The sequence below is a fragment of the Trachinotus anak genome, unplaced genomic scaffold (assembly GCF_046630095.1).
Source record: "Trachinotus anak isolate AG129_WGS33_773 ecotype Australia unplaced genomic scaffold, CSIRO_AGI_Tana_v1 ptg000032l, whole genome shotgun sequence".
Taxonomy (NCBI): Eukaryota; Metazoa; Chordata; class Actinopteri; order Carangiformes; family Carangidae; genus Trachinotus; species Trachinotus anak.
In genome coordinates, this window is record NW_027273883.1 from 15254377 (window position 1) to 15278289 (window position 23913).

At 42.7% G+C, this 23913-nt stretch overlaps 1 protein-coding gene across 3 annotated transcripts in view; it reads left to right on the top strand.

Annotated features, from left to right (window-relative positions):
- Window positions 1-23844, top strand: part of fhod3b (formin homology 2 domain containing 3b) — an 85078-nt gene extending 61234 nt beyond the window's left edge. Inside the window, exons 6-27 of one of the 3 annotated variants that reach the window (XM_071468331.1) lie at window positions 2733-2827; window positions 3753-3864; window positions 4974-5068; window positions 5241-5384; window positions 5601-5848; window positions 8927-8989; window positions 9559-9666; window positions 9833-9967; window positions 10402-10452; window positions 11215-11405; window positions 12162-12707; window positions 12790-13709; window positions 14441-14599; window positions 15358-15540; window positions 16241-16360; window positions 17267-17428; window positions 17547-17737; window positions 17933-18125; window positions 19550-19573; window positions 20169-20355; window positions 20772-20933; window positions 21167-23844. In XM_071468331.1, coding sequence (XP_071324432.1) covers window positions 2733-2827; window positions 3753-3864; window positions 4974-5068; window positions 5241-5384; window positions 5601-5848; window positions 8927-8989; window positions 9559-9666; window positions 9833-9967; window positions 10402-10452; window positions 11215-11405; window positions 12162-12707; window positions 12790-13709; window positions 14441-14599; window positions 15358-15540; window positions 16241-16360; window positions 17267-17428; window positions 17547-17737; window positions 17933-18125; window positions 19550-19573; window positions 20169-20355; window positions 20772-20933; window positions 21167-21249 — 4172 coding nt within the window. In that variant the 3' untranslated portion in view covers window positions 21250-23844. The remainder of the gene's footprint in view (window positions 1-2732; window positions 2828-3752; window positions 3865-4973; window positions 5069-5240; window positions 5385-5600; window positions 5849-8926; window positions 8990-9558; window positions 9667-9832; window positions 9968-10401; window positions 10453-11214; window positions 11406-12161; window positions 12708-12789; window positions 13710-14440; window positions 14600-15357; window positions 15541-16240; window positions 16361-17266; window positions 17429-17546; window positions 17738-17932; window positions 18126-19549; window positions 19574-20168; window positions 20356-20771; window positions 20934-21166) is intronic. The other 2 variants (XM_071468333.1, XM_071468332.1) reach the window with 2 other exon arrangements.
- The last annotated feature ends 69 nt before the right edge of the window (window positions 23845-23913 follow it).

Genomic DNA, 23913 nt, shown 5'->3' on the forward strand with positions numbered 1-23913 from the left:
AACTGCAACACACAGGTAACTTTTCATTTTCCCGGAGCAGTTTCATGACTAATTTAATCACAAGTGTGTGGAAATCAGTTCCATTTGCAGTTCACAAAGGTGATTGCTTTGAGAGTAATTAGATGTTTCCTTCAAACGGTTTCTGACCAGACTCTGAGGGTTGCAGTTTTCCATAATGAAAGCTAATTTAATTTTTTTTTTTAAACAGTTACAGTATCGTTTTACCTAACTGTTCACAGGGTAACTGCGGTCCATGTGGTTTCTGGTCCTTAAAGCAGAATTGTACATGAATGGCAGCTGGCACTGAATAATTCCATGAAGCAACAGTTTTAATGAATCTGAGAGAAAAGGTAATGATTGTGTGGTTTCTGGCGTGGTTCGTAAGTGTTTTAATATCATATCATTTCTGTATCTTAACTGCTCACTGAATTAAATTCACATATGATATGGACATTCATTCAGATTTTATTTTACTTGGTGAAAAGCCACCCATTCCTTATTGTTAAACCCTTTAAATAATGTCTTATGATAACATGTCAGAATGATCTAAAAGTCATCTCATTTTGTGGCTGACTTTTGGGAACAATCACTAACGTCTCATCTGTCAGCAGCTGAACATTCATGTTGTGTAATGGCACTTTTAAAAGCCCCATTAAGGCCACCTATCTTTTCTCACCCCTGTTTTCAATGGACATTCCTCAAAACCTCATTGCACCAGGGCAGATACTGTACGCAGGTGCAGCTGAGAGATAAAAGTCTGTGCAGTGATGATATTGCAGGTCAGACATCGGCTACCAGTTTGAAAAGAAGCGTGCGGCTCATTACTCATCCAGCAAAAGTCACAGCTGTTTGTGTCTGTGTATAAAGAACGATTTTGAATCTTCGCTTCAGACACTCAGACACTTAATATAACAGTTAACACTTTTTTTTTTTTCCAAACAGCGGACCATAGGAATCCATTCAGGACCAGCTGTACATCATGTCATTACTGCTCTCGCTCATCTGTCAGCAGCGGTCCCACACAAAGTGGGCGAGTTACAGGCGAGGGTGACACTTTGGCCGGTGCTGACTGAGGGGGTTAATCATGTTTTCATAGACGCACTCTGATGTGGTCTGCACTGATACACCATATTGTCCGTGCTGCCGACTGCTGTGACACATGGCTCTGAGCTCGCAGCGGGAGAGGACTCTTAGGAATGCTCTGGCCTGACATGTTGGGAGTAATTAACCCTGATTGATAAAAGATGAACTGCCGCTGCTGCAGCAGTGGGCCCTTAGCATGCGCACACACACACACACACCCATGCGTTCATGCGTCCACCCACACGCTCTCACGCACCATGCACACACAGCAGCTGCACCTGGGAATTTTGGCTTATCTACAGCATATTCATGATTTTCATGCCCCTCTAGAGAAGAGGAGAGGAAAAATATATGACAGACGCTGCAGCCACTCATCATAACATGTCAAAAGAACTCGTTCTAAACGCAGCAAGAGGAGATTAGGTGGTACTTTTTTGAAGAGCATACAAGTCTGTTAAAGTATTTGATTTGGTTGTTGGTCAGAGGTTGAAGTCTGTCCTGTTATTTCTAGATATTTACAGTTTAAAGCAGCTGGTGTGTTAGTTTCTGCAGCATAGCTACTAATACATCTCTAAACATGATCACTACAGCCTCATCACCTATCATGTTGAGGATGAACAGGGATTTCATGACTTTTTTCAGAAAAGTCTCTTATGCATTACCCCCAAAACCATAGTTTCTTCCAGGAAACAAACAGGCCTTCCAAAACTGTTCTACTCTCAGCGTGTTCTCATGTTTATATTTCACTTTTTCCCCCATGTCAGCTAATGTATCACCTAAAGTTGCAATGGGTTCAAGCTGAGCTCATCCTGTTGCTCTGGTCTTCTGCGTGAATGTTTTAACTCCTTATGTGTGGATGATCACTGAGATGCTGTTAAGAAAAGGCCACATATTTAAAGGGAACTTCTGTTTTTTTCCCCCACATCTGTCCAGCGGTGTTTGTCTCCCTTCCCCCCATTACCCCTTCTTTAACAGAAGCCCTACACTTTTACTGCCCCCCTAGTGAGATCCCTTGGCTCTTATTATGTTCTTATTTATGTATCCTGTTACAGATGGAAGTTGTGTCAGCATCCAGTGAGGCACTCTGCTCAAACACTTTCCCCCCCAGTTGCGTCTTCTGACTCGAGGGACGGTGGACGAGTGCTGTTTTTCTTTTTAGGTCCTCACCTGATTGTTGTGTAAAGTTTGCCTCTGCAGCTCCAGTGGTTGTGTAGATTCAATCATATCAATGACCCCTTTCACTAACAATACACATGAGTTTGCTTATTTGTGTGGGTGTCTGCCACAGAGAGAAAAAAAGCATGTTTTTGGATATTCAGACTAAGCCACAGTAAATGGTCTCTGGCATATGCACAGTACATTATTCATTATAACTGTTTCACAATCATTGAGAAACAAGAAAAGTTTCACCTGCTTTGCAAGGCAGAGATTCGACTGAGACTCATGGTTTTCAAAGCGCACACACGTTCAGATTCAAACATTCACATCAAGCATTTAGTGTTCTGGTTCTTTTTTTTTTTGAGCAGCACAAATTTGAAAACAGTGATGGACTGTTTTAAGAGAGAAGACAAAAATAACAACTGGAATAGCAGACGATTAACCAAACCCCGTCTCTCTCTCTCTCTCTCTCTCTCCCTCTCTCTGTCCAGCTCTTGGTCAGATTATGCTATATGTGGATGGGATGAACGGCCTAATATCTCACAATGAAACGGTCCAGTGGCTTTACACCCTCGTTGGATCCAAGGTAAAGAATATGAACATTAATTTTAACACGATCCCTGCTATAGCTATACTGTAGATGTGCTTTAAAATCAACTCAGCAACCCCATCTGGGCACTGACAAAGCTGAAACAAACCATATAGTTCACTACTCTGAAATTTCATACCTCATTGCTTTGTCAATATGTAAGCAACTCTCCTGACATTGTGGTCTTCAGCCCTCTAGTGGCCAGACTGCATCATGGCGCATACTGCAGCATATTAGGGAACTACATCTACACCACATCTCCTTCCCCACTGTTTTCTGTTCTTACTAATCACTGTTTTACCTTCTTGTGTAAATGTTGACATAACATTTGGCATCCTCCTTTTTTTTCAGCAGAGCCCTGTCTTTCTGATCTTTTTTTATGGCAAATTTCCATAAGCAATACACATTTTGACCAAAATCATTCCAGTGTTGCTTGTCCAGTCTTATGTGGCAGCTGTTCACAAGTGTCAAATTCATGCTGATGGTTTAATCCCTTTTTTATTTAGCTGATTTTTACTCTCAGGCAGATTTGCTTTGCCAGTTTTTCTTGTGCATCAGTTTTCTCTCTCCTTTTCATATTTTCTAGTGGCGTAAAATCTTGTAAACTTTCTGCCGGTTTTGGTTATCTTGAGACTCATCTCTATTTCTCTATGTACAGTATGTGCACAGCATGTTCCACTGAGCCGTCAATGTCAGACAACACTCTTATCAGACCTCTCAAGACTGTTGAGACAGGAAAAGCTTTTCTAATGTAATGCCATTTGGTATTAGAAATTTAAAGGGCTAGCACATACTATGCTCATATCATGTTGGTCTATGGTTGTTAAAAAAAACCCATTGATTTCACAGTTGTGTGTTTGGATTCGGGGTCTTGTGCTGCTCTGTATCTTTTGTGTTAACTGTGTTTTTTCTCTTTGTGTAGTTCCGTCTGGTCGTCAAGACGGCACTAAAGCTGCTGCTGGTGTTTGTGGAGTACACAGAGTCTAATGCCACCCTGTTGATAAAGGCTGTGAATGTCGTGGATGCCAAAAGAGGTAAGAGCCCAGACTAACCAGCCAGCAGACACCTAACACACGACCAAAACCAGTGACCGACTGGTTGTCAGTTGTATCACTAATAATGACTCAGACATGTAATAGATTTAAATACAGGATTTAAGTCACATATTCTCTACATATGCACATATTTAAGCTACTCACTCCACATAGAGTGGTGGTACACATGGTGCTGTTGCAGTCATTTCTTGATGTTGAAGTCAGTCTCTGCAGAGCATCCAACTTTGAATTAAAAATGTCATCAGGGGACATTTTTGGTGTCAGGCCATTGAAATGTGAACTGTGGACTTACTGTGTAAGAAATTACACACAAATGAGTTTTATCTGAATATGAGTCTCCCAGCTAATTAGAAATTGCCCCCTTGCCTTGTCTCTGTAAAACCAGAGTAGAATCTATCATAGAGCATTTTAGGGAAGACTCTCCCTTCACTTCCACTGGTAAAGTCATCCATGGTGGCTGCAGTGCTCTTCAGCTGATCGCAGATCAGTCTCCTGTTACACAGTAGTCGGATCAGTTGTCCTGAGCAGCTCCCTAGCCATGCGTGGAACGAGGCTTATTGAGACAGACTGTAACTTTTACCTGCAGTGGGGTTCAGTTACCTGCTGCTCTAAAAGCTCCACATTGTGCTGTGGCGTACAACGGGGGCGTTGAGCATCAGCATGGAGGGTCAGGTATCCCTCTGTCTCGGCTCTGTCTTATCCCGTCACCTCTGCTGTTGCATAAGAAGACTAAACCTGATCCCCGGTCTCCTGATGAGAAGAAGATGGACTTGACCCTTGGGGTTGAGGCACAGATCTGCTTCTTTCTCACTGGAGATCAGAGCCCCTGCTCTGTGTTTCCTCTCATTTTTCTAGAAGGAAACTGCTATGACTAGATTTCTCCTCAGGGAGCCATGAGATGACATAACAATTTTTGATTTTTATCGCTGCGCAGTGGTGGAGCTAAAAGGTTGCAACAGTTTTTCATGCTCTAAGGTGAACACAATGGTTACTTAAGACTTTATTATTATTATTATTCATTGTCTCGCAGATTTGTTTGGAGTTTGTCCTGTGATATATAATATGTTGCATGCCTTTTGCCTCTGCAGGCACAAAACTGTGGTCGAATGTCATGGAGATCCTTGATGAGAAGGATGGAGTGGATACAGAGCTGCTGGTGTATGCGATGACACTCATCAATAAGGTCAGTGAATTCTTTATAGTGAGCACTTTCCGTATTATTACTGCATCAACCAGCGGTATAGTCATTTTCTTCTTTCTGAGCTGCTATTTTTCAGACCACATTTACAAAAAAGTTCTAAAAACAGGGCAAAAAAAAAAAAATACAATACAATATATAAATGTTTGTGTTTTAGACTCTGGCAGGTCTCCCAGACCAGGACTCCTACTATGACATGGTGGACTGTCTGGAGGAACAGAGCATCGAAGCCATGGCCCAGAGACACCTGAGCAGGAAGGGCACAGACCTTGACCTTGTAGAACAGTTCAACATCTATGAGGTAAGGAAGCCTATACTACCAACTATTATATACAAAATAAAAAGCCTTAATGTAATGTTACTAGGTGTGTGTGTCTCATAATGGGTCATAGGTCACATGATGTCTGACACTATAGCGGCCAGAAACGAAGTGAGCACCAAGGTTGCTGTCTGTGATCAACATACATACAAATACAGTTGATTTACTCAGTTTCTCTTTGATGACTCATTGTCCCAGATGACTCTGCGTAACGAGGATGGTGACGATGAAACCCAACTGCCTCCCAGCGGGCGAAAGGACCGCCGACGGGCCAGTGTTGGCGGCAACAACGAAAGGCGGGGCCTGGAGAGAAGACGCAGCCGGAGACATTCCCTCCAGAATAACAGAGGCCACGCTTCTGCCCCAGCATCACCCAGCAGCCCACACACTCATGCAAGCAGCTTCCTTCCCTTCGGTGGCCAGGGTGTTGAAGACATAAGTGAAAGGTGAGGCGGGGGTAGGACAGAGAGGAATGGAAAAGTGGAAGATGTTCAAGAGAAGAAAAGAAACTTTATCCTTGTGTCCATTTTAGCTTGAACTTGGTCTGATCCTGCATTTAAAAGGTTCAGCCAGTGTGGTTTGTTTTATATTTTAAACCCTGAGAGATAACTGCAACTAAAAAGGAATCACAAATTATTCCTGGGTCCATGGAGTATTACTCATTTCCGCAGGAAACAGCTTGACTGCAAGCCTTGTATTAAATTTCGGTCTTGGAGAGATGTGTCTACTCTATCCAGAGCCAAAGCAGAGAATTTAATTATATAGTAATTTAAAGAAAGGCGAAGAGGAGGCCGATGCTGCAAAGTGACATTTAGATTAATTTTCCCACTGTCAAAGACATTCTGCTGCCACTGGTGGAAATAGGAAGCTTCTGTAAACACACGATATGAGCTATCTGCTCTCTGTCTGAAGGCATGCTTCCTTCAGTGAGAGTGCACTGAGCTTAAACTCCACGTTGCCATCTGTTTTATATACAACAAACCTTTGTAACTACACAAACTCAGAGAAACCACAGCTGGTGATTCAGGCAAGAAGCAAATTGCAATCTTGTTTAATTATACAGTGGCTTTGAGTGTGCTTTATAAAAGCAGCAGAAAAACTTAGTCAGACAATTCTTTTTTGTGGAAATGATGTTAACTCTTTGTTCCACTTTTTATTATGAAGACAAAAAACAAGTGTTACCCTGATTTGTGTCTTTAAAATCACTACTGGTTACTGTCTATACCAGTGCTACACAATCCATTCCTGTATCATTAATAACAAGCCTTTTTTCAAAGTAGCAAACCCACTAATATGTCTGGTAGCACTCAGGTCTTCAGGTATACTTAAATTCAATCCAGCAGGTCATATGCCAAACTAGCTTCTTCCAGTCAACCACAGGAAATTTAAGCCGCCTTTGAAGATCACAATTTTCCATATTGTTAATGAAATCCAGACAGCCAAGAGGGATCCAAAAAGCAAACTGGCCGAAGACTCATGTGTGACAGTGGAGTATCCCAGACTATCAGTCCAAACTCAGACGATATCTCCTACACCTCTGACACTGCTTATTGAATTATTAAATCTTATTCTACTCATTTAAAATCACAGGGAGATGTTTTATATTGAACTGATTTTGGTATTAATGCTACTGTAGAGGTTGTACGTGAATGTAGTTGTAGCTGTTGCCTGTTCACATCAATGTCTTACATGAATATGTCAAACCTACTAATACATATCATACACCTCTCTGATATTACTGCTTCTGTCCTCACGAGCATGTTTCCAGTGTAATCTCTGTGTGTGCTGTCTCTCCTGGGCATCTACTGTGTGTTTTCATGTTGTCTCTGTCCACTTTCTCTCCCTCTTGCCTGCCTACATCCTCCCTTTCCTCCGTTCAACCCTCGACCCCTCCTCTCACGACAGAGATGAGGAAGAGGAGGAGGAGGAGGAGGAGGAGGAGGAGGAGGAGGGAGAGGAGGAGGAGGATGAGGAGGAGGAGGACGAGGAGGAGGCAGATGATGAAAGTCATCCAGTCACTGAGTCCTCTAGACAGGGCGCTCACAGGTATTTTGGGTCAGCTGTTTTCCCAAGAGTGACTTGATCTCTGCTTCCCCTCACATTTGCATAGTGTCTCTTTCCCTCTACCCATTTGGACTCCTACTCTCTTGTATTTTGTCGTCCTAGTGTGGCTCCAGCTGTAGCAGACACTCCTAACATGTGTTTGAACTTAAAGTGTATGGCCAACATCCTCCCTAAAGCCAGTGACCCTGAAGGGCAGAGAGAATATCTCAGCGTCAAGGCCAGGACATCGTCTCCTGTGTCCGTCGCACCTAAAAAGAGGAACTTTAGTCCTTGGTGTGTTCCTCCCCCAGCCACCCGACTGTGTCTTCCCTGTTGCTCTGAGCAGAATGTCAGACTCTGCACACCCTCAGTGTCAGTCTACACCAACCTCACCCCCCCCCCATCTCTCTCCCCTGACCTCTCCCTCCATCCAGTGATTTGAGCCAGAGCCAGGTGTCTGTTGCGTTCTCAGAGAGTGAGGAGGGCAAGGACAGAGAAGGGCGCTACAGGCAGTGGGCAGGAGCTACTGTACAGTTCATTTTGTGTTACGCCCAGACCATTACACCTCACAGTGTGGAAACAGACTGTCCTCCCCATCACTGGTGTCTGTGTTGCTCACTGTATGTTCAGCAGAGTCACATGCAAGCATCATAAGAGTAAAAGCAGATATAGTAATACTCAAAATTTGAATTTCTTCTTTAAAATGTTTGTCTAAATTGCGTCCCATTGGGTTATTTGTGCTCAGCATACTTTAGCTTTGTTCTTTTCCACCTCCTTCATCCTTTAAAAATGGTTTCTTGAGCAGAGTGGTCAGAAACGCCTTTCCCTCCCATCAGATGTGATTTATGTTTCCTCTGTCATCTCCAAAGATGTACTGTACCAGAAGAAGGAAGGTCATAATTACTTCCTTTTCTCAGTTGCTGGGAAGCATTATTTTACAGACATTTACCATTCATCTGTCTTTCATTGTGGCTCTGCATCACAGTTAATCCAAGACAAGTCAATAAATTCATTCAAAGCATTAAGGAATTCAGAGTATTAGCATGAACCACAGTCACTGTCTCTTAGTTGTTCGGGTTTCTGCAGAGATATGTAGTAATAATAAACAGGAAAGGCAACCAAATCTGGGCTGGCACAGCAGCTCCTCAGTAGGATTCCCTGATGCCATCTGAGCAGAAATAATTCCGTCTTTTCTATAGAGGGAACAATAAAACAGGATCCTGTGAAAGCTTTTAAACTATTTTATTTGTAAGGATTAACAGTAGTTTTATAGCTTTCTAAACAGCACACTGTTCGGCTAAGACAGACACAGATAATTCCTGCACTGCCCCCCTTATGGTTGTGTGGTCTTGCAGCCCTCCTACCTTCAACTGCTGTCTCACTCTGTTGTCTGTGTGACTAACATTTGATTATTTAATCTTTGGAGTGTGTGACCTGACTGTCGCTCTCTCTTTTTTTTCCCCTCTCACTTCCATCTTCAGTCTGATGGAAACAAACAACTCTCCTACACCTTACACAGCTAGAAAGCCTTGCTGGGCTGAAAGGTAAGGCCTGGAGTCAAGCGTAACAAGAGTGTGCAGGGGCATGATGTACTGCACGTGTGATGGTTCTGAGGTTTTGTGATTTACATTAGTAGTAATAGTTTCAGGAACACGTGCACATAATGCAGTCCAGCTAAAAGTCGTCTTTGTGAACAGTTTTTAATGTACTCACAGTGTGTTGGGAAACTATCCCGGGACAATATGTGCACAATTTGCTATTTGATTCAACACAGCGATGACGAGGCCCTATCGACAAGTTGTTCTGTGAAAAGATACATTTATGAAAGACTGCTCTTATGCACAGGCATGGGTGAGCAGTGCACCTGCAGGGTACCCTTCAGAGTGGGATGGCACACACAGGAAAGCTGGGGGAGAAGTGCTTAAGAGCACTGTTCTTCTATTCAACATTTTATTCGTATCTGAGTGGAAACTGTCCAGCAGTATGACATTGGAATTCACATCACATCACTTCACAGATTCTTGAAGTGCTGTCCAGCCCTCTCCTCTGTCTGTCAGTGGAAATATGTGTTAGGAGAGAACAAGGCATTTATTTTTTTCCCTTCTTTTAACAGAATCACTGCCAACGGCACTCCATACCCTGGCAGGCACCAGGCTCCTACATCACCCATCCATCGCTTCTCTAGTTCAGTGGCCTCCACACCAGACTCCAAACCTGACAGGTTGGCGTGCCAACTTTTCCCCAGCTAATGCAGAACATATTCTGGACATGGCTGATTAAGTGCACACATACCTAAATGAAAACACAAACCAATCACTCAGTTTTAATAAAGATATCACATTTGTTCTCTCTCTCTCTCTCTCTCTCTCTCTCTCTTCGGCGTGTAGACCCGCTTTGGGGGGTTTGCTAACTTCATCGTACAGGCAACATCAAGAATCGCTGGCCGCAGAGAGGGAGCGGAGACGCATGGAAAGAGAAGAGCGTCTGCAGAGAATCGAAAGAGAGGAGAGGAATCGTTTCAAGTCAGTCTCACAAAATACTAAAATTCATATCATATATATCATATAATATTTCTTTTCTTTGTAACCATGTGCAGCTGCACAGCAAATAAAAACATGTTTGCATGTGTCATTTTTAGAAACAGGCGGCCAGTCTTTACTCAGGAGGGATACTTACATATCTCCCTTGAGTCTGATTAAGGCTGGGCCGTATTTTTTATGAGGATCATTTTATATATACTGAGTCAAAGCAGAAGGACGCTGCAAAGTCTATGTTCAGCCCATGTGTCTTGTCTTAACAGTTTGCGATGTTCAGTTTGCTTTCTTTGTACTTACCATGTCATTTTCTGTTAAGAGATCATCTGATTTGAAATAAAATCTTAATTTATAACACTTTTGAATACAGATCCTAAATTGTCTTTTCTGACTCTGACTCTGTTCCTGTCTTTCTATCTCAGTCGAGATTATGTGGACAAGAGGGAAGAAGCAAGACAAGCCAGAGAGGAAAGGTGAGTTTATTTTATTTCATGGTTTCACATATTCACAATCATGCCGAAGGAAGATCAAAAGAAAAAAAAAAAAAAAAAAAAAAACTAAGGAGGTTTGTAAATTCTTTGAGATCTTTTTCTAAAATTGATAGCAGATGTAAAGTGAGTTGCACCTCGTCTTGGACTGACTTATAGATGTCAGGGCCCCTTCAGGCCTGCTCACCATTAAGACGTCCCAGTGTTAACAGGACAAGTGTGTAATTGTGTTTTTCCATGGATGTGGTGTGGTTATCTGCCTCTGACTGTGTCTGTGTGCGAGTGTCTGTGCGCGGGATATGACTCACAGCTCGTTCTTATGCCCTCACCTTTTTCACCCCTGAGGACTGGAGCATGCGTCTCAGTTAATTTTCAAGAATGTGTGAACTGAGGTCAGAAAACAAAAATGTTAAACATAAACATTTTGGCCACTTAATCCAAAGAAGGATGTCATTTGTCATCATCATTTGAGCTCTTTAGTAAAGGGATCACAGTTTAATTTTTTCCACAATTACTGAGGAATAACATGTCAAAAATGCTAACAACATAAATGGTGACATTAAGGCTATTATTCATATCCCTGAAATGTCATCTTACCAGTGGCTTTGATTTTTTTTTTTTTTAATGCGCTGTTTCTACATCATTATACCAGAGCTATCGAATGGCTGAGCTGAGATTTAAACAGCTGTTCACATCAGCATGCATCTAAACCACAGCGTGCAGTCAAGCTACGTTTTTCTATTGCAGGTACAAGGCGGTGGAGAGGCTCGCTGCAGAGGAGTTTGAGCGGGAGCGCCCCAGAGCGCCAACAAGAGGACGCACTGAAATCACTTTGTGTTTGAGTTCCAACCCTGCCAGCCGCTCAGCGTCTCGCTGTGCCACACCTTCATCCATCATCTCACCGGAAGACACCATCAACCCTGCACACCAGACATCGGGTAAGGGGGGTTTTTGCCAACCATTTATCTATCATCGTTAGTAACCCAGTCATATGAGTGTGAATGGACTGTAACGTTGTCTAACAAAGCTGGAAGAGACAAATACTGGCTGTCAGTGCGCCTGTCACATTAACAGGGCCTGGCATTAACACTCGACAGGAGGTTATGACACAGAAATTAGATTGTTCTGCACTTCTGTTGAAAGGGGTCACTGAGAATAATTACTTGACTGTATAATGCTTATAAAAATGTGTACATTAAAATAAGGAAATTGTAGAAAAATTGACAGAGATATTCTGTGTAACTGTGTCTAAAGAGGGTGTGAAGGAGGTGGAGGTGTGTATTCACAAATATCTAAATTTCCTACTTTTGAAATGGATTTAATGAGGTCCTGATTAAATGGTGTTAATTATTTGAAGTTAATTTTGTCATAGTGCAATCAAAAAGTTTGTCTTTCAATTTTATAGTCATTTATTTTTCTGAAACAAACTTCTTGAAGATTGAAATTGAAGTAGTGTCTTTTCTTAGAAGCTGTGAAGTTGTTACAGTCGTGTTGTATGGTCATGAGTCATGGTCACAGAGCTTAAAGTCTTCAGCAAACTAATATTGCAATTAAAGATATGTCAGGAAGCAATTTAAAGCTCTTTTAATTATAAACAAAAAATGTTTCCGAAGACTATCAGATAATATAAAGGCACATGACTGAAGTATTTAAAGTAACATTTTTCTCCCTCATTGTTTTGACTTCTCTTCCAGGAACAGAACACATCTCAGAGCCAAACCTTGACCCACAGACCAGAACCAAAAGTCCAGCGCCAGAGTTAACAGTATCAGAACCTTCCCCCACACCTCCCTCCGAGCCAGAAAAGCAGCAGACTGAGACAGAGTCGCCTGCGGAGACAGAGGATGTTGCTGAGTCTGACCAGAATGTAGTGGCAGAGCCGGCGTCAGATAAACAGTCAGGGAAGGAGAGGGAAGAGAGGCGAGAGCGGGAGAAGCGTGTGCAGCAGAAGCAGCGCGTGGATGAGGCAGCGGTAGAAAAGCAGGTAGAGGAGGCAGAGGTAGCTGATGTAGCGGAGGTGGGAGAGCCAGATGTGGAGGTGGATGTGGAGTTAGAGGAGTGTGAGAAGCAGCAGCCGACGGAAAGGGACGTAGAAGACAGTGTACTGCTGAGTGAGAAGGAGAGACAGAATGAGGAAGTGAATGAAAAAGACAACTGCTCTGCGTCCAGCATCTCCTCTACGAGCAGCACCCTGGAGAGGGAGGAGCGGGAGGAGAAGCTCACCAGTGACATCGAAGCAGGTATGATTGGCGCTAATTTATTTTATTCACTTTGCTAATCTACTATGATTTTTCAATGTCAGAATTGCTTCCATGTCAACAGGCCAATGGTCTCAATGCATTAAAGACGCAGATGTGAACGACCAGTGCAGCAAAATTCTCAACAGCAAGCGCTTCATGCTGGACATGCTCTACGCTCAGACGACAGCCAGCACGGATGAAGGGAATGTGGGAGAAACAGAGAAAGAAAAATGTAAATGTGAGAAGGAGACAGAGGTCAGTGACGCCTCTGTGGCTAGTTTGGCCAGCAGGATCTCCACACTGGAGGCTCACAGACAGGCCAGAGAAGAAAATGTGAAAAAAATGGAGGTGGGACATCTGGACAACCAGGGCAGTGTCCGAGCAGTGGCAGAGAGGTTTGGAGATTTGGTCAAAGGCTTAACATCTACTCTTGAGGTGGAGGCCTCAAAAGAGCAGCAGCAGACTGACAAATCATCAACCGCTGCCTCATCAGCTTTACCTCCTAAGAAAGAGTCGGATTATATCTGGGATCAGCTGATGGCTGCACCCAGGGAGCTGCGGATCAAAGAAATGGACTTCACAGACCTGAGGGATGAGGATGACATGGATATTTTAGATATGGACAGTGTGATGAGGTCTGGTGACCTGCTACCACCTCCTCCCCCTCCGCCGTGCAATGCTGCCCTGCCACCACCCCCACCACTGTTTGGGTGCCCCCCACCTCCTCCCATGCTTGGCAAAATGATGCCGCCACCCCCACCATTCATGGCCCCTATCCCTCCGCCTTCCCCTCAGCTCAGTCGAGGGGAGGCGCCTCTCTTCCAGAAGAAGAAGAAGACCATCCGTCTCTTCTGGAACGAGGTGCGTCCTGTGGACTGGCAGTGTAAGAGCCATAAATTCTGTAAGGAGTCCCTCTGGTCCAAACTGGAGCCAATTAAACTGGACACATCCAAGCTGGAGCAGCTGTTTGAGTCAAAATCCAAGGAGCTGCCTGTCACAAAGGTAAATTACTGTTGTACTGCTGCTACAGTAGAAACACGCCACGCTTTTGAAGAAACCTGGTTTACTTTGCTGTTCTGATTTGGTTGTAATAGGTCTGGCGGGTGTCTCACATAAATCAGGGTGCACAGGGGTCAAGTAAGCATTTTAAAATGAGTGAACCCCTTCTCTCTATTAGCGAGAGAGGAGAGCCCACCTTATCAGAGGACATTAGAGATGAATTGAAAAGTGTTATTGAGGCAGTAGGACTGAAAATGATGAACACTCAACTCTTCACAAGCTCTTGAAGAGGACACAGTTGTATTTTGATAACCCCTCCTGTAGCAGTACCATCGGGGCAAATTTTAATGTTCATTTTCCCCACACGAAGTTGGGACCCCCCACTGACCTTGCCTGTAGCACCAAACTTTAGTCATTATTTCCACTTGATAGTCAGAAGTCCCATGACTGTAACAACTTTTCTTCTAGCTCCACCCTCAACTTGGCTTTTGCTGCACACCCATTTTTTTCTGCCACTGTTTTTTTTTCCAGTGCAGTGAGAGGTACAGCCCCAGAGGTAATCAAGTAAACCAGAGAAGCGATTCTATTATGGGGAACAGAACACAAGATGCTCTCTGTCACTTTTCTATTTTATCTTTAAACCACTCAGAGCCGCTTCCACTACTCAAGACTCAACATGATCTTACATCCAAAGCTTAATCCTCATTTCAGATGGCATTTTGTATCTTTCATAGAAAGCAGCTGTTGATGGCAAACGACAAGAAATCATAGTCCTGGATTCAAAACGAAGCAACGCTATAAACATAGGCTTGACTGTCTTACCTCCGCCCCGCACTATCAAGACTGCTATCCTCAACTTTGATGAGTACGCACTAAACAAGGAGGGCATTGAGGTAAGCATTTTATTTAAAGGGATTCTGTGTCAGGACACATGCTGTACATTCAAATTTGCGCTGTATACATACTGTCTAGTGCAGTCACATAAAATAAAACCCATTCAAGCTCACTGGGTCCAAAATAAACATGGCTTTCTTGAATGACATTTACCCAGCACACCAAAATACACTGGTGGATTTCTCCAAACAAGAGAGATTTAACTCATCTTGCCGGGATTGCCCACAATGTTGACATATCATGTGATCTTTCTGGCTCCATGGATGGATTTTCAGTTGATCTCATGTAATTAATCACAGTGATGATTAAAGGTTAGCTCCACATGCATATTTTCAGCTTGTTTTAAAAACCATACCATAGGCTTTTGAAGGACTTCACATCAGCAGATAATGATGGATGTTGCATCCCTCTGGTATTATATAACCTGCAGTTTTCAGAGGTCCTCCTCAAACTCATTTTCAGCACAGGGGAGTATTTCTCTCCACCTTTTGTCTCTGGAGGTATTTTCAGCCAGACAACAAAAGCGAGGTTGAAAGTTCAGATGTCACACATTTGTGGGAAAGCTGGAAACACCTTAGATAAACAGAGCTAGAAATGTCAGAAACAGTTTGTTTCCTCTCCATCTCTATGATTTACTCCCCAACATGTAAAAAATTTTTGCACATGCACTGAAATGCTTTTGATATGCCTGATGAATGATCCTATGAACCTGCACCTTCTCCCTTCCCCTCCCCTAATTTCTTCCGTCGTCTCCAAGAAAATCCTGACAATGATCCCCACAGAGGAGGAGAAGCAGAGGATCCAGGAGGCTCAGCTGGTCAACCCTGATATTCCCCTGGGCAGCGCTGAACAGTTCCTTCTCACCCTCTCCTCCATCACAGAGCTGTCTGCTCGCCTGCAGCTGTGGGCATTCAAGATGGACTATGAGCTTATTGAGAAGGTCAGACGCATTCCTGTTCACTCTAATCACATGCGGATACATCACACTTTAAAGGGGGTGGGAGTGGGCGCTTATAAGTCATTTTTTTTTAAACTTTACAATACACGTGCTATCATAAATTACAGAAATCGTTTTGGGAAATAGGCTTAGTTGCCTTCTTGCCAGGAGTTAGATAAGAAGACTGATAATACTGTCAGGTCTGTACGTTAAATATGAAGCTTCAGCCAGCAGCTAATTAGCTTAGCTTGACATAAAGACTAGAAACAGGGAGAACCAGGTAGTCTGGGTCTGTCGAAAGGTAACAAAATCGAAAACCGGTAATCAAAATCGAAAATGAAAACTTTGTACCTCAGTTTTCTAATTTGTACATAAGAATTGCAAAAACACTTTTAGTCTTGTGGTATGGGACTATTTCTCAGCCAGGTGCAGTGACTGTGGACATGGCGAGGCTAGCTGTTGCTTCTAATCTTTATGCCAAGCTGAGCTAACCGGCTGCTGGCTCATATTTCCCGTGCAGCCGTGACAGTCATGTTAATCTTCTTATCCAAAAAGCGAATGAGTATATTGAGCTATTCCTTGAAATTACTGTTTGTACCCACTTACTGTACATCATTATCAGCAGAGAAGAATGAATTGGCAGAAACATGAACGGGTAAGGATAGGTCATGTCCTTTTTGACTGTATTTTCATACTGTTGTAGGAGGTGGCAGAGCCTCTGCAGGACCTGAAGGAAGGGATGGACCAGTTAGAGAAAAACAGGACACTGCGCTACATCTTGACCACACTGCTGGCCATCGGAAATTTCCTCAATGGCACCAATGTAAGTAACCCTCAAACCATATATGGCTTTAAGGTTCCTCTTTTTACACTTTCTCTCCCTCTGTGTCTTTCACCAGCTTCCTCCATTTCCTCCCACACTCCTCCTCCTCCCCCAACTCCCCTGCAAACATATTTATTTGGCAGGGATAACAGTGGACTCTGTGTGTAGAAGAATGTGCTGCCTGACTGTCTGTGGCAGACACTGTCCTTCTACAGTAAAAATGCTTGTCGAGGATTCTGCTGAACCTGGCTCTGTCTGTCTGTCTGTCTGTCTGTCTGAGAGGAAAAAGGGGAGGGAGGTTGTGTGAGTTGTGCGTTTTCTGGAAGTATGTGCTTGTCTGGCTGCTCGTGTGTGAACTTGCATCTGTGTCTCTTTTTTTCTGTCTCACTTTGTGATGGGGGTTTCTGTGTTTCTGCAGCCTTGCGTGTGCTTTTCTGTGCATGCGTCTACGTATGAGTGAACGTCTGGGATATGAGAGCCAAACATGCAAAAGGGGAACATAAGTCATCAACATCAAAACAAGTAGTTCCCGTAAATAGTGGCTGCATTTATATTTTGCAGTAAGCCATTTAAAACTGGCATAAGAACAAGGGAGATCCTGTTAGGATTATGTCTTTCATGATACGTTCAGTCTTTTGTGTTTTTTGTTTTTTTTTAGCTTTGCTGCGGTGAGCAGAGCAATCGGTCGGGACTGAAGTAGATTGTGGTTTCTGATAATCACAGACTAATGAATCTACATATCTACTCAGCACACACCATTGAGCCCTTTTTTTTTTTTTTTTTACTGCTCCAAAAAGGAAATTCATTGCAATTTGGTCCTCAAGTAGGGGCTCTTGATTTCTAATTTCAGACAGTTGTTTCCGTCCCACATTCTGAGTGTGTTGCTGTGTATGCATGCATCTTTAGGCTAAAGGCTTTGAGCTGAACTACTTGGAGAAAGTCCCAGAGGTGAAGGACACGGTCCATAAGCAGTCTCTGCTGCACCACGCCTGCTCCATCGTGGTCGAGAAGTTTCCAGACAGCACTGACCTCTATTCTGAGATAGGAGCTATCACCCGCTTGACAAAGGTTAGTCTCGATTACTTCTCAGAAACTCTTTGAACAGGATCGGCTCGTGCTTTTATACATTCAATGAATAGCTGAAATTGAAAATGAAGGGTCCTCTGTCTGCGGATGTTGTTGCCAGGTGGACTTTGACCAGCTTCAAGACAATCTGGCCCAGATGGAGCGAAAGTGCAAAGCATCATGGGACCACCTCAAGGTTATTGCAAAACATGAGATGAAACCAGCGCTGAAACAAAAAATGTCCGACTTCCTCAAAGACTGTGCAGAGAGAATTATTATTCTGAAGATTGTTCATCGAAGAATTATCAACAGGTATATTCAGCTGTAGAGCAAATGCCTCCATGCTAAATTAGATTCTATTCTTCTTGCATTTACTCATTATAACAGTTTCAGTTGAATTTACAACCATTTTCTTTTTGTTCAAGGTGATTTTTGTTACTTTTTGAAGCATCGTTTCCACCAGAGGATCTCTGTGCAGTGATGTGATGTTTCTCTACACATCTGCAGGTTTCATGCCTTTCTACTGTTCCTGGGCCATCCGATATACACGGTACGCGAGGTCAGCATTCATCGCTTTAGCAAGATCCTGAGTGAATTTGCCCTGGAGTATCGCACAACGAGAGAGCGTGTGCTGCAACAGAAACAGAAGAGGGCCAACCACCGAGAGAGGAACAAGACCAGGGGAAAAATGATAACAGATGTAAGTGGTCTTCACCACGAGCAACTTTCTCCATTTCCTGATCCTCGTCTTTGTTTAGTTTGTATTTTCTCAATTCTATGAAACAATATGAACAATCCCTTGACACTGGTTATATTCTTAATCTGGTTAAAGCACCAAACGCGGCCATTTGTGACAGACCCAGCATACGTTAGTAATGACATCAGCATAGTTCCACAGTACTCACATGTATAGGTTACTGTAACAACAATCAGTAAGTTGTTTTTAGTGTATCCCATTCTGTAGCTGCAGCAGGCTAAGAAAGGCCAGAGCAAATACCTCCCTGCATGATTAAAATCCCTTAAACCCAGAGGAGTCAGCTGGTCAGAGCGGACTCCACAGCGAGCTTTGGCAGGGGCCCCTCGGTCTTCAAAGGGGCTCTAATTCAATCACTGTGTGAAAATTCAAACCCTTGGATGTCCCTGAAGGAGAAATAATAAGACCCACACCTTAGCACACTCTTACAAAGGTGTTCAGTCAAATATGCTCTCTTGTTCCATAGCTTGTATATATCTGCATTGTTTTAGTGCTCAAACTAGGGTGGAGGGATTGGGGGGGGTTCATAGCACTTCTGATGTTAAAAGGAATAGATTGACATTTTGAGAAAAACACATAGTTTGATACAACACTGTTATCTGTTCAAAATAATACTGGAATGCGACCAGTCATCTCAGCCTAGCATAAAGACTGAAAGCAGGGGGTAACAGGTTGCCTTGTTATTTTTTGTTCCAATACAACAAGATATAACATGTTCATTAATGTGCTTAAAGGGTGGCTAGCTGTTTCCCCTCCTCTCTAGTCTTTGTGCTAAGCTAAGCTAACTGGCTGCTGGGTCCAGCTAGTTCACACCTGGTATTAAAATACTTTGCTACATGTGTCTTGAGTGACCACTAGTGATCGGATCTCACTTCCCCACGCTATTTACAAATAAACACACAAGTGTTGTTGTTTTTAGGTTGGAGAGACGGGCCTGTAGTTATTGTGTCTGTTGTGTGTTTGAGAGAGAGAGAGAGAGAGAGAGAGAGAGAGAGAGAGAGAGAGAGAGAGAGAGAAAGAACTTAAATGTGTCCTGGGTGCATTCACACCTGTACCTAGAGCTGTCCACTTGTGATCAGATCTCCTGAGACAGATGTTAATGCCAGGTCTGAACACTGCCTTTGAGCGGCATCAATCTCCTTATCTAAGTCACAGCATAAAAGCAAATAAGTGTATTACACAAACTGTTGAACTATTCCTTTAACATTTATAAATCAAGGACTACATGCTTTTTTATGATTTGAGAAAATGCTCAGTGTCAGTGTGTATATATGTAGTCTTACGTTTATCCAGCTGAACACTGTCCAGCAGGACATTATATTTACAACACACCTTACTTCTTTTTTTTTCCATTTCCTTCATCTCTGTAGAGTGAGGATGACGATGATAGCGAGGTAGGGGAAGTAACTTCGTGTGCGAACAAGTGCATGTGAACTTTCTGCGGTGACTAACATTCAACCAGGTCATGCTTTCGCAACTTTGAACAATAACTGGTGTATTCCTGAGGATTAACAAAGGACGAGTCATTGGTAAGACTGACAAGCTCCATGTGTGTGACTCCACATGAATGAGGAAGCTCGATGGTGATGACAGGGAGAAAAAAAGAGGTGGTTGCATGATGTTGGCTGAAGTGTTGAGTGAACCTCACTCGGAGGAGCCACAGATACTTCCTGGTAGAAAATAATGGACCTCAGGAGGACGCAGAGCTGAACTCTTGAACCTGGCATGTCTGCATTTTTGCAAGAAACCGTCATTGTGAAAAAGGGGAACTCTGACTCTTTTGTTTTTGTCACAAGATAAATGTCTATGTGGAACTTGTGACTCTGTTCTTGGAGTAGGCTGGAAACTGCTGTTTAACGAGTTTGATATTTACAGTTTTTCCACACAGTTTTTCTCAAATACTTACTACACCAGAGCATGGAGCTGAGTTTCACCGTCTCCTACTTACAAAATGTTATAGTAATCCCATGTCCCCCTCCCCTCCTGCAGAGTGGTAAATTTGGCAGTGCCCCGTCAGATGCACAGGAGAGCCAGCCTCAGGGTATCCAGTATGCTGAAGCTGCAGCTGAACATGAGAACATGAAGGCTGTGCTGAAGAGTAGCCCGCATGGTGGAGAGAGTGGAACATCCACGGTGCCGGGCCTCCGTACACGCACCAGAGCTGGCAGCACCAGAGGTCAGTCTCATAAACATGTTATACTGTTACAGCCCCTACATAGCTTTTATATTAATATCATCGTCCATTCAATACACTGAGACATGCACTGGTATTTTTAGTCATGCTAGCAGCAGGACACTGCCCATGGCAATGTCTGTCTGAAAAATCTCAACAAGTATGTGATGGATTGAGATTACATTTTTTTACACACGTTCATTTCTCTCTCAGGATGAACTGTCGTCAGGTCAACTTTTTAATTTGTCCAGTATTTTTTTGTTCATGACTAAATCCTCATACTGTACAAAGTACCTCAGCTCTACTACATCACACCTGCTTAACATCAGCATGTTAGTATTGTCATTGTGGGAATGTTACCATGCTGCCGTTCGCTCTAGCTCCTGCTCATTCTTATCCATTCTGATCTTATTGCTCAGGGCGTGTTCCCCCATGGTGCTCTGGCAGTGACGACCCAGTGAACTGCACAGACGACACAGCTGATGAGATCATGGAGAGGATCGTCAGGTCAGCCACTCAGGGGCCCAGCCAGCGGACGCAACCTCGAGAGAGGAGACGATCTCGAGCCAACCGAAAATCATGTGAGTCACATCATCTGGACAAGTGGTATAGTTTATTAAGATGCACAGCAGAATGCTATCTGCTATATGTGCAAACACTATAGCTATCTGGGAAGCTCCTTAAACTGCACTGAACCCCATGAAAAGTTCTATACAAATAAAGTTTGATTTATTTGATACTGTAACACAAAAAGCTCTTGTTTATCGCAATTTGCCATTCTCTCAACACTTCGTCTGTATTTTTATGTGCACAGTGAGAAGGACACTGAAGAATGGTTTGACGACAGAGGAGGCCAACGCTCTCGGCTTGTCCAGTGGTTCAGAGATGCAGGTGTGAGCTGGGCCTGGATCCCACTGGACATTAAGACATATGGAAGCCCTTTCACTGCCCCCCTCCAATGCCTACAACCAACCTGGCAACCCACTGCACTCCGACTTGGCACTAAAAATCCCCCCTAGCTTTGATGAGTTGATCTCATCTTTATGCTGTTTGGTTTACATAGGCTTGACGCAAGTGCTTCCTGAAGAGAGTGGATAAAAGGCTGAACACGATTTTATTCATGAACCGAGGGGCCACAGAGAGCAGAAACAGAGCGCTGCATTCAAACCACTAAGCTTTACTGTTGCTGGAAAAACATCGATGATCTGCACTCACAAGGCTTAATCACCATCATTCTTCGAAACCTGACATTGCTCACAAATATCTGTGCAAAAGTATTTTTTAAGGCCAAGGGTATTGAAAGAGTTGGCAGTGCATATGCTTCAATCTCAGAGGCCTTGACTGAATCCAGAGGGCTAAAAGTGTGGTACAGACACTAAACTCTCCACTGTGTTTGCTTGGGTTTAGTGTCAGCCCTGCAGCTTTAGTGACAAATTGAAGTGAAAGACATTTCATCTATTGAATAGATGGCTTTGTGCAGAGGGTTATTCTGTTATTTACTACTGTGGTAGTTTTGTGTTTCTATTCATTTTGCTCAAGAAGGTGCTCAAAAAAAAGGAACAATTGCACTGGATGTAAAAGTTGGGTATCAATGGAATGTGAAATCCTTGACACTGATGAACCACTCTGACATCTGAATCTGAAAATATACTCAACAGTTTTACCAGCAATTTAACAGTAGCACAGTTTTTAATGTTTAATCCAAATCGACAGATTCAAAGCAAGTGTGCATTAGTTTACTGGGTAAGAACGAGAGACGGTGCAAATATTTAAAGATCGAGAGGAAAAAGAGAAGGTTACTGTGGTTAAGACCGATGATACCACTCGTTTCAGACTAATGCTCATCACACAAACATTTTTGGCTTAAACAAACCTAGACAAGTTGTATCATGTGACCTATTCTCACTTAAGGACTGAACAGTTGGGGACAGCTTGAGGAAGGCAGGCACAATGTTACAGGTGAGCAATCTTCATTAGAGTTATGTAGTTTTATTTTGTAGAAACTATGAGCTGCACATTTCAGAGTGCCTTTCAGAGACAGTTATTTATTATGACGTTTTCAGGGACATAAAATCAAGAAAATGTTACAAATGTGCTGTCTGTGAGGGGTGAGAGGATCATATTGCAATCATTCGTGAGCTGTGATTTATTTTCACCCAGTGTTTTTAAACTTGTCTTGGCTAAGCTTTCAGTTTTTTTTTCCCACGTAATATCTTGAATCAAATGGTTTGTTATGAAGCTTTAAAATATTTATAACAATTTAGGGATTGGTTATGCACATTAGCTGTATCCTGTTGCCTTACTGTAGAATACGGGCTTGTGTTGTTCCACTCTAGTCGAGATCTAGCTGAAATATAGCAGAAGTAGATCAGGCCAAATTAGTGTGTAGTTCAACTGGCATCACTGGAGAGCTTGGTTTGTCATTTACAGGACACGTAGAGTATTCCTTCATTATTTAACTATGAATGTGAACATCAGGGGTTACATGATAATTAGTAATATGGACGCACATAAAATATCCATAATTTATCTACTTTAAAACATGTAAATCTGTATTGAAGTGAAGAAGAGGGAGCCTGCAGTTTAACCTTTTGATTATGTGGGTATGCTTTTGAACTATTGATGAGCTCATTGTACATTTGATTCATTCGAATGGCCTTGGCTACACTGTAACATGCATCATTTCAGTTGATATCACGGCTCGCAAGTTGCAAGGTAATATCTATCCACTCGCAAATTTTCACTGTGATGGAAACATAGCCATTGAGAGAAACAAGAATCTAGAGCAACATCACGCTAAAGCTACATAAAACCCAGCACAACACCAGCAGTACTTTTTTTTTTTTTTGTTTATTTAGAATTAACTGAAAACTATTCAGCACCTTAGACTCGATGTGTAGCATGCAACTTAGAACTGAAGTTATGAGGGAAGACCTCATCATTTCCCAGATTGTACTGACTTTTGTCAAATCAAGACACAACAGATATGTAAAGTAATATAGGGGAATGCTGTAAAATGATGTACATGTCATGACAATGTCTTTATGTTCTTCTGTTTTTTGTTTTTTTTTTGGCTCCATGTGTAGAATAGTGTATTATAGACTAAAAAGCAGTATTATTCTAAATATAATTTAAACAAACCAAGCCATGCATGGTTTAAAAAGGTGTCACTTCTGCTTGATACAAAGGGAGGTTCACTTTGGTTCTCGGAGCTGTAGGGTTTGTGTGCGTGTTATTAAACCTTTTTACTTCACGGACTGATGAAATTTACCAGCTACTCCTGTGGAATCCCTTAGAAGCCTTTGATTTCATTGCACTCAACATTTTCTTCTTTTCATTTAACATTAGCCCACCACACACATTGCTGCCTGTGCCATAACATCACTGTGGAACTTGGACATAAGCACTATACAACCAAGGCTTCTATTGCGTCTATGTGCCCACAGCAAAAACTATGTAACAACTACAATAAAAAGGCTCATTAAAACATGACTGTTTCTTTTAATCGTCTTTGAGCTGTGCCATTTTGGCTTAGGATCTGGGTTTCTTCCAGGAAGAAGT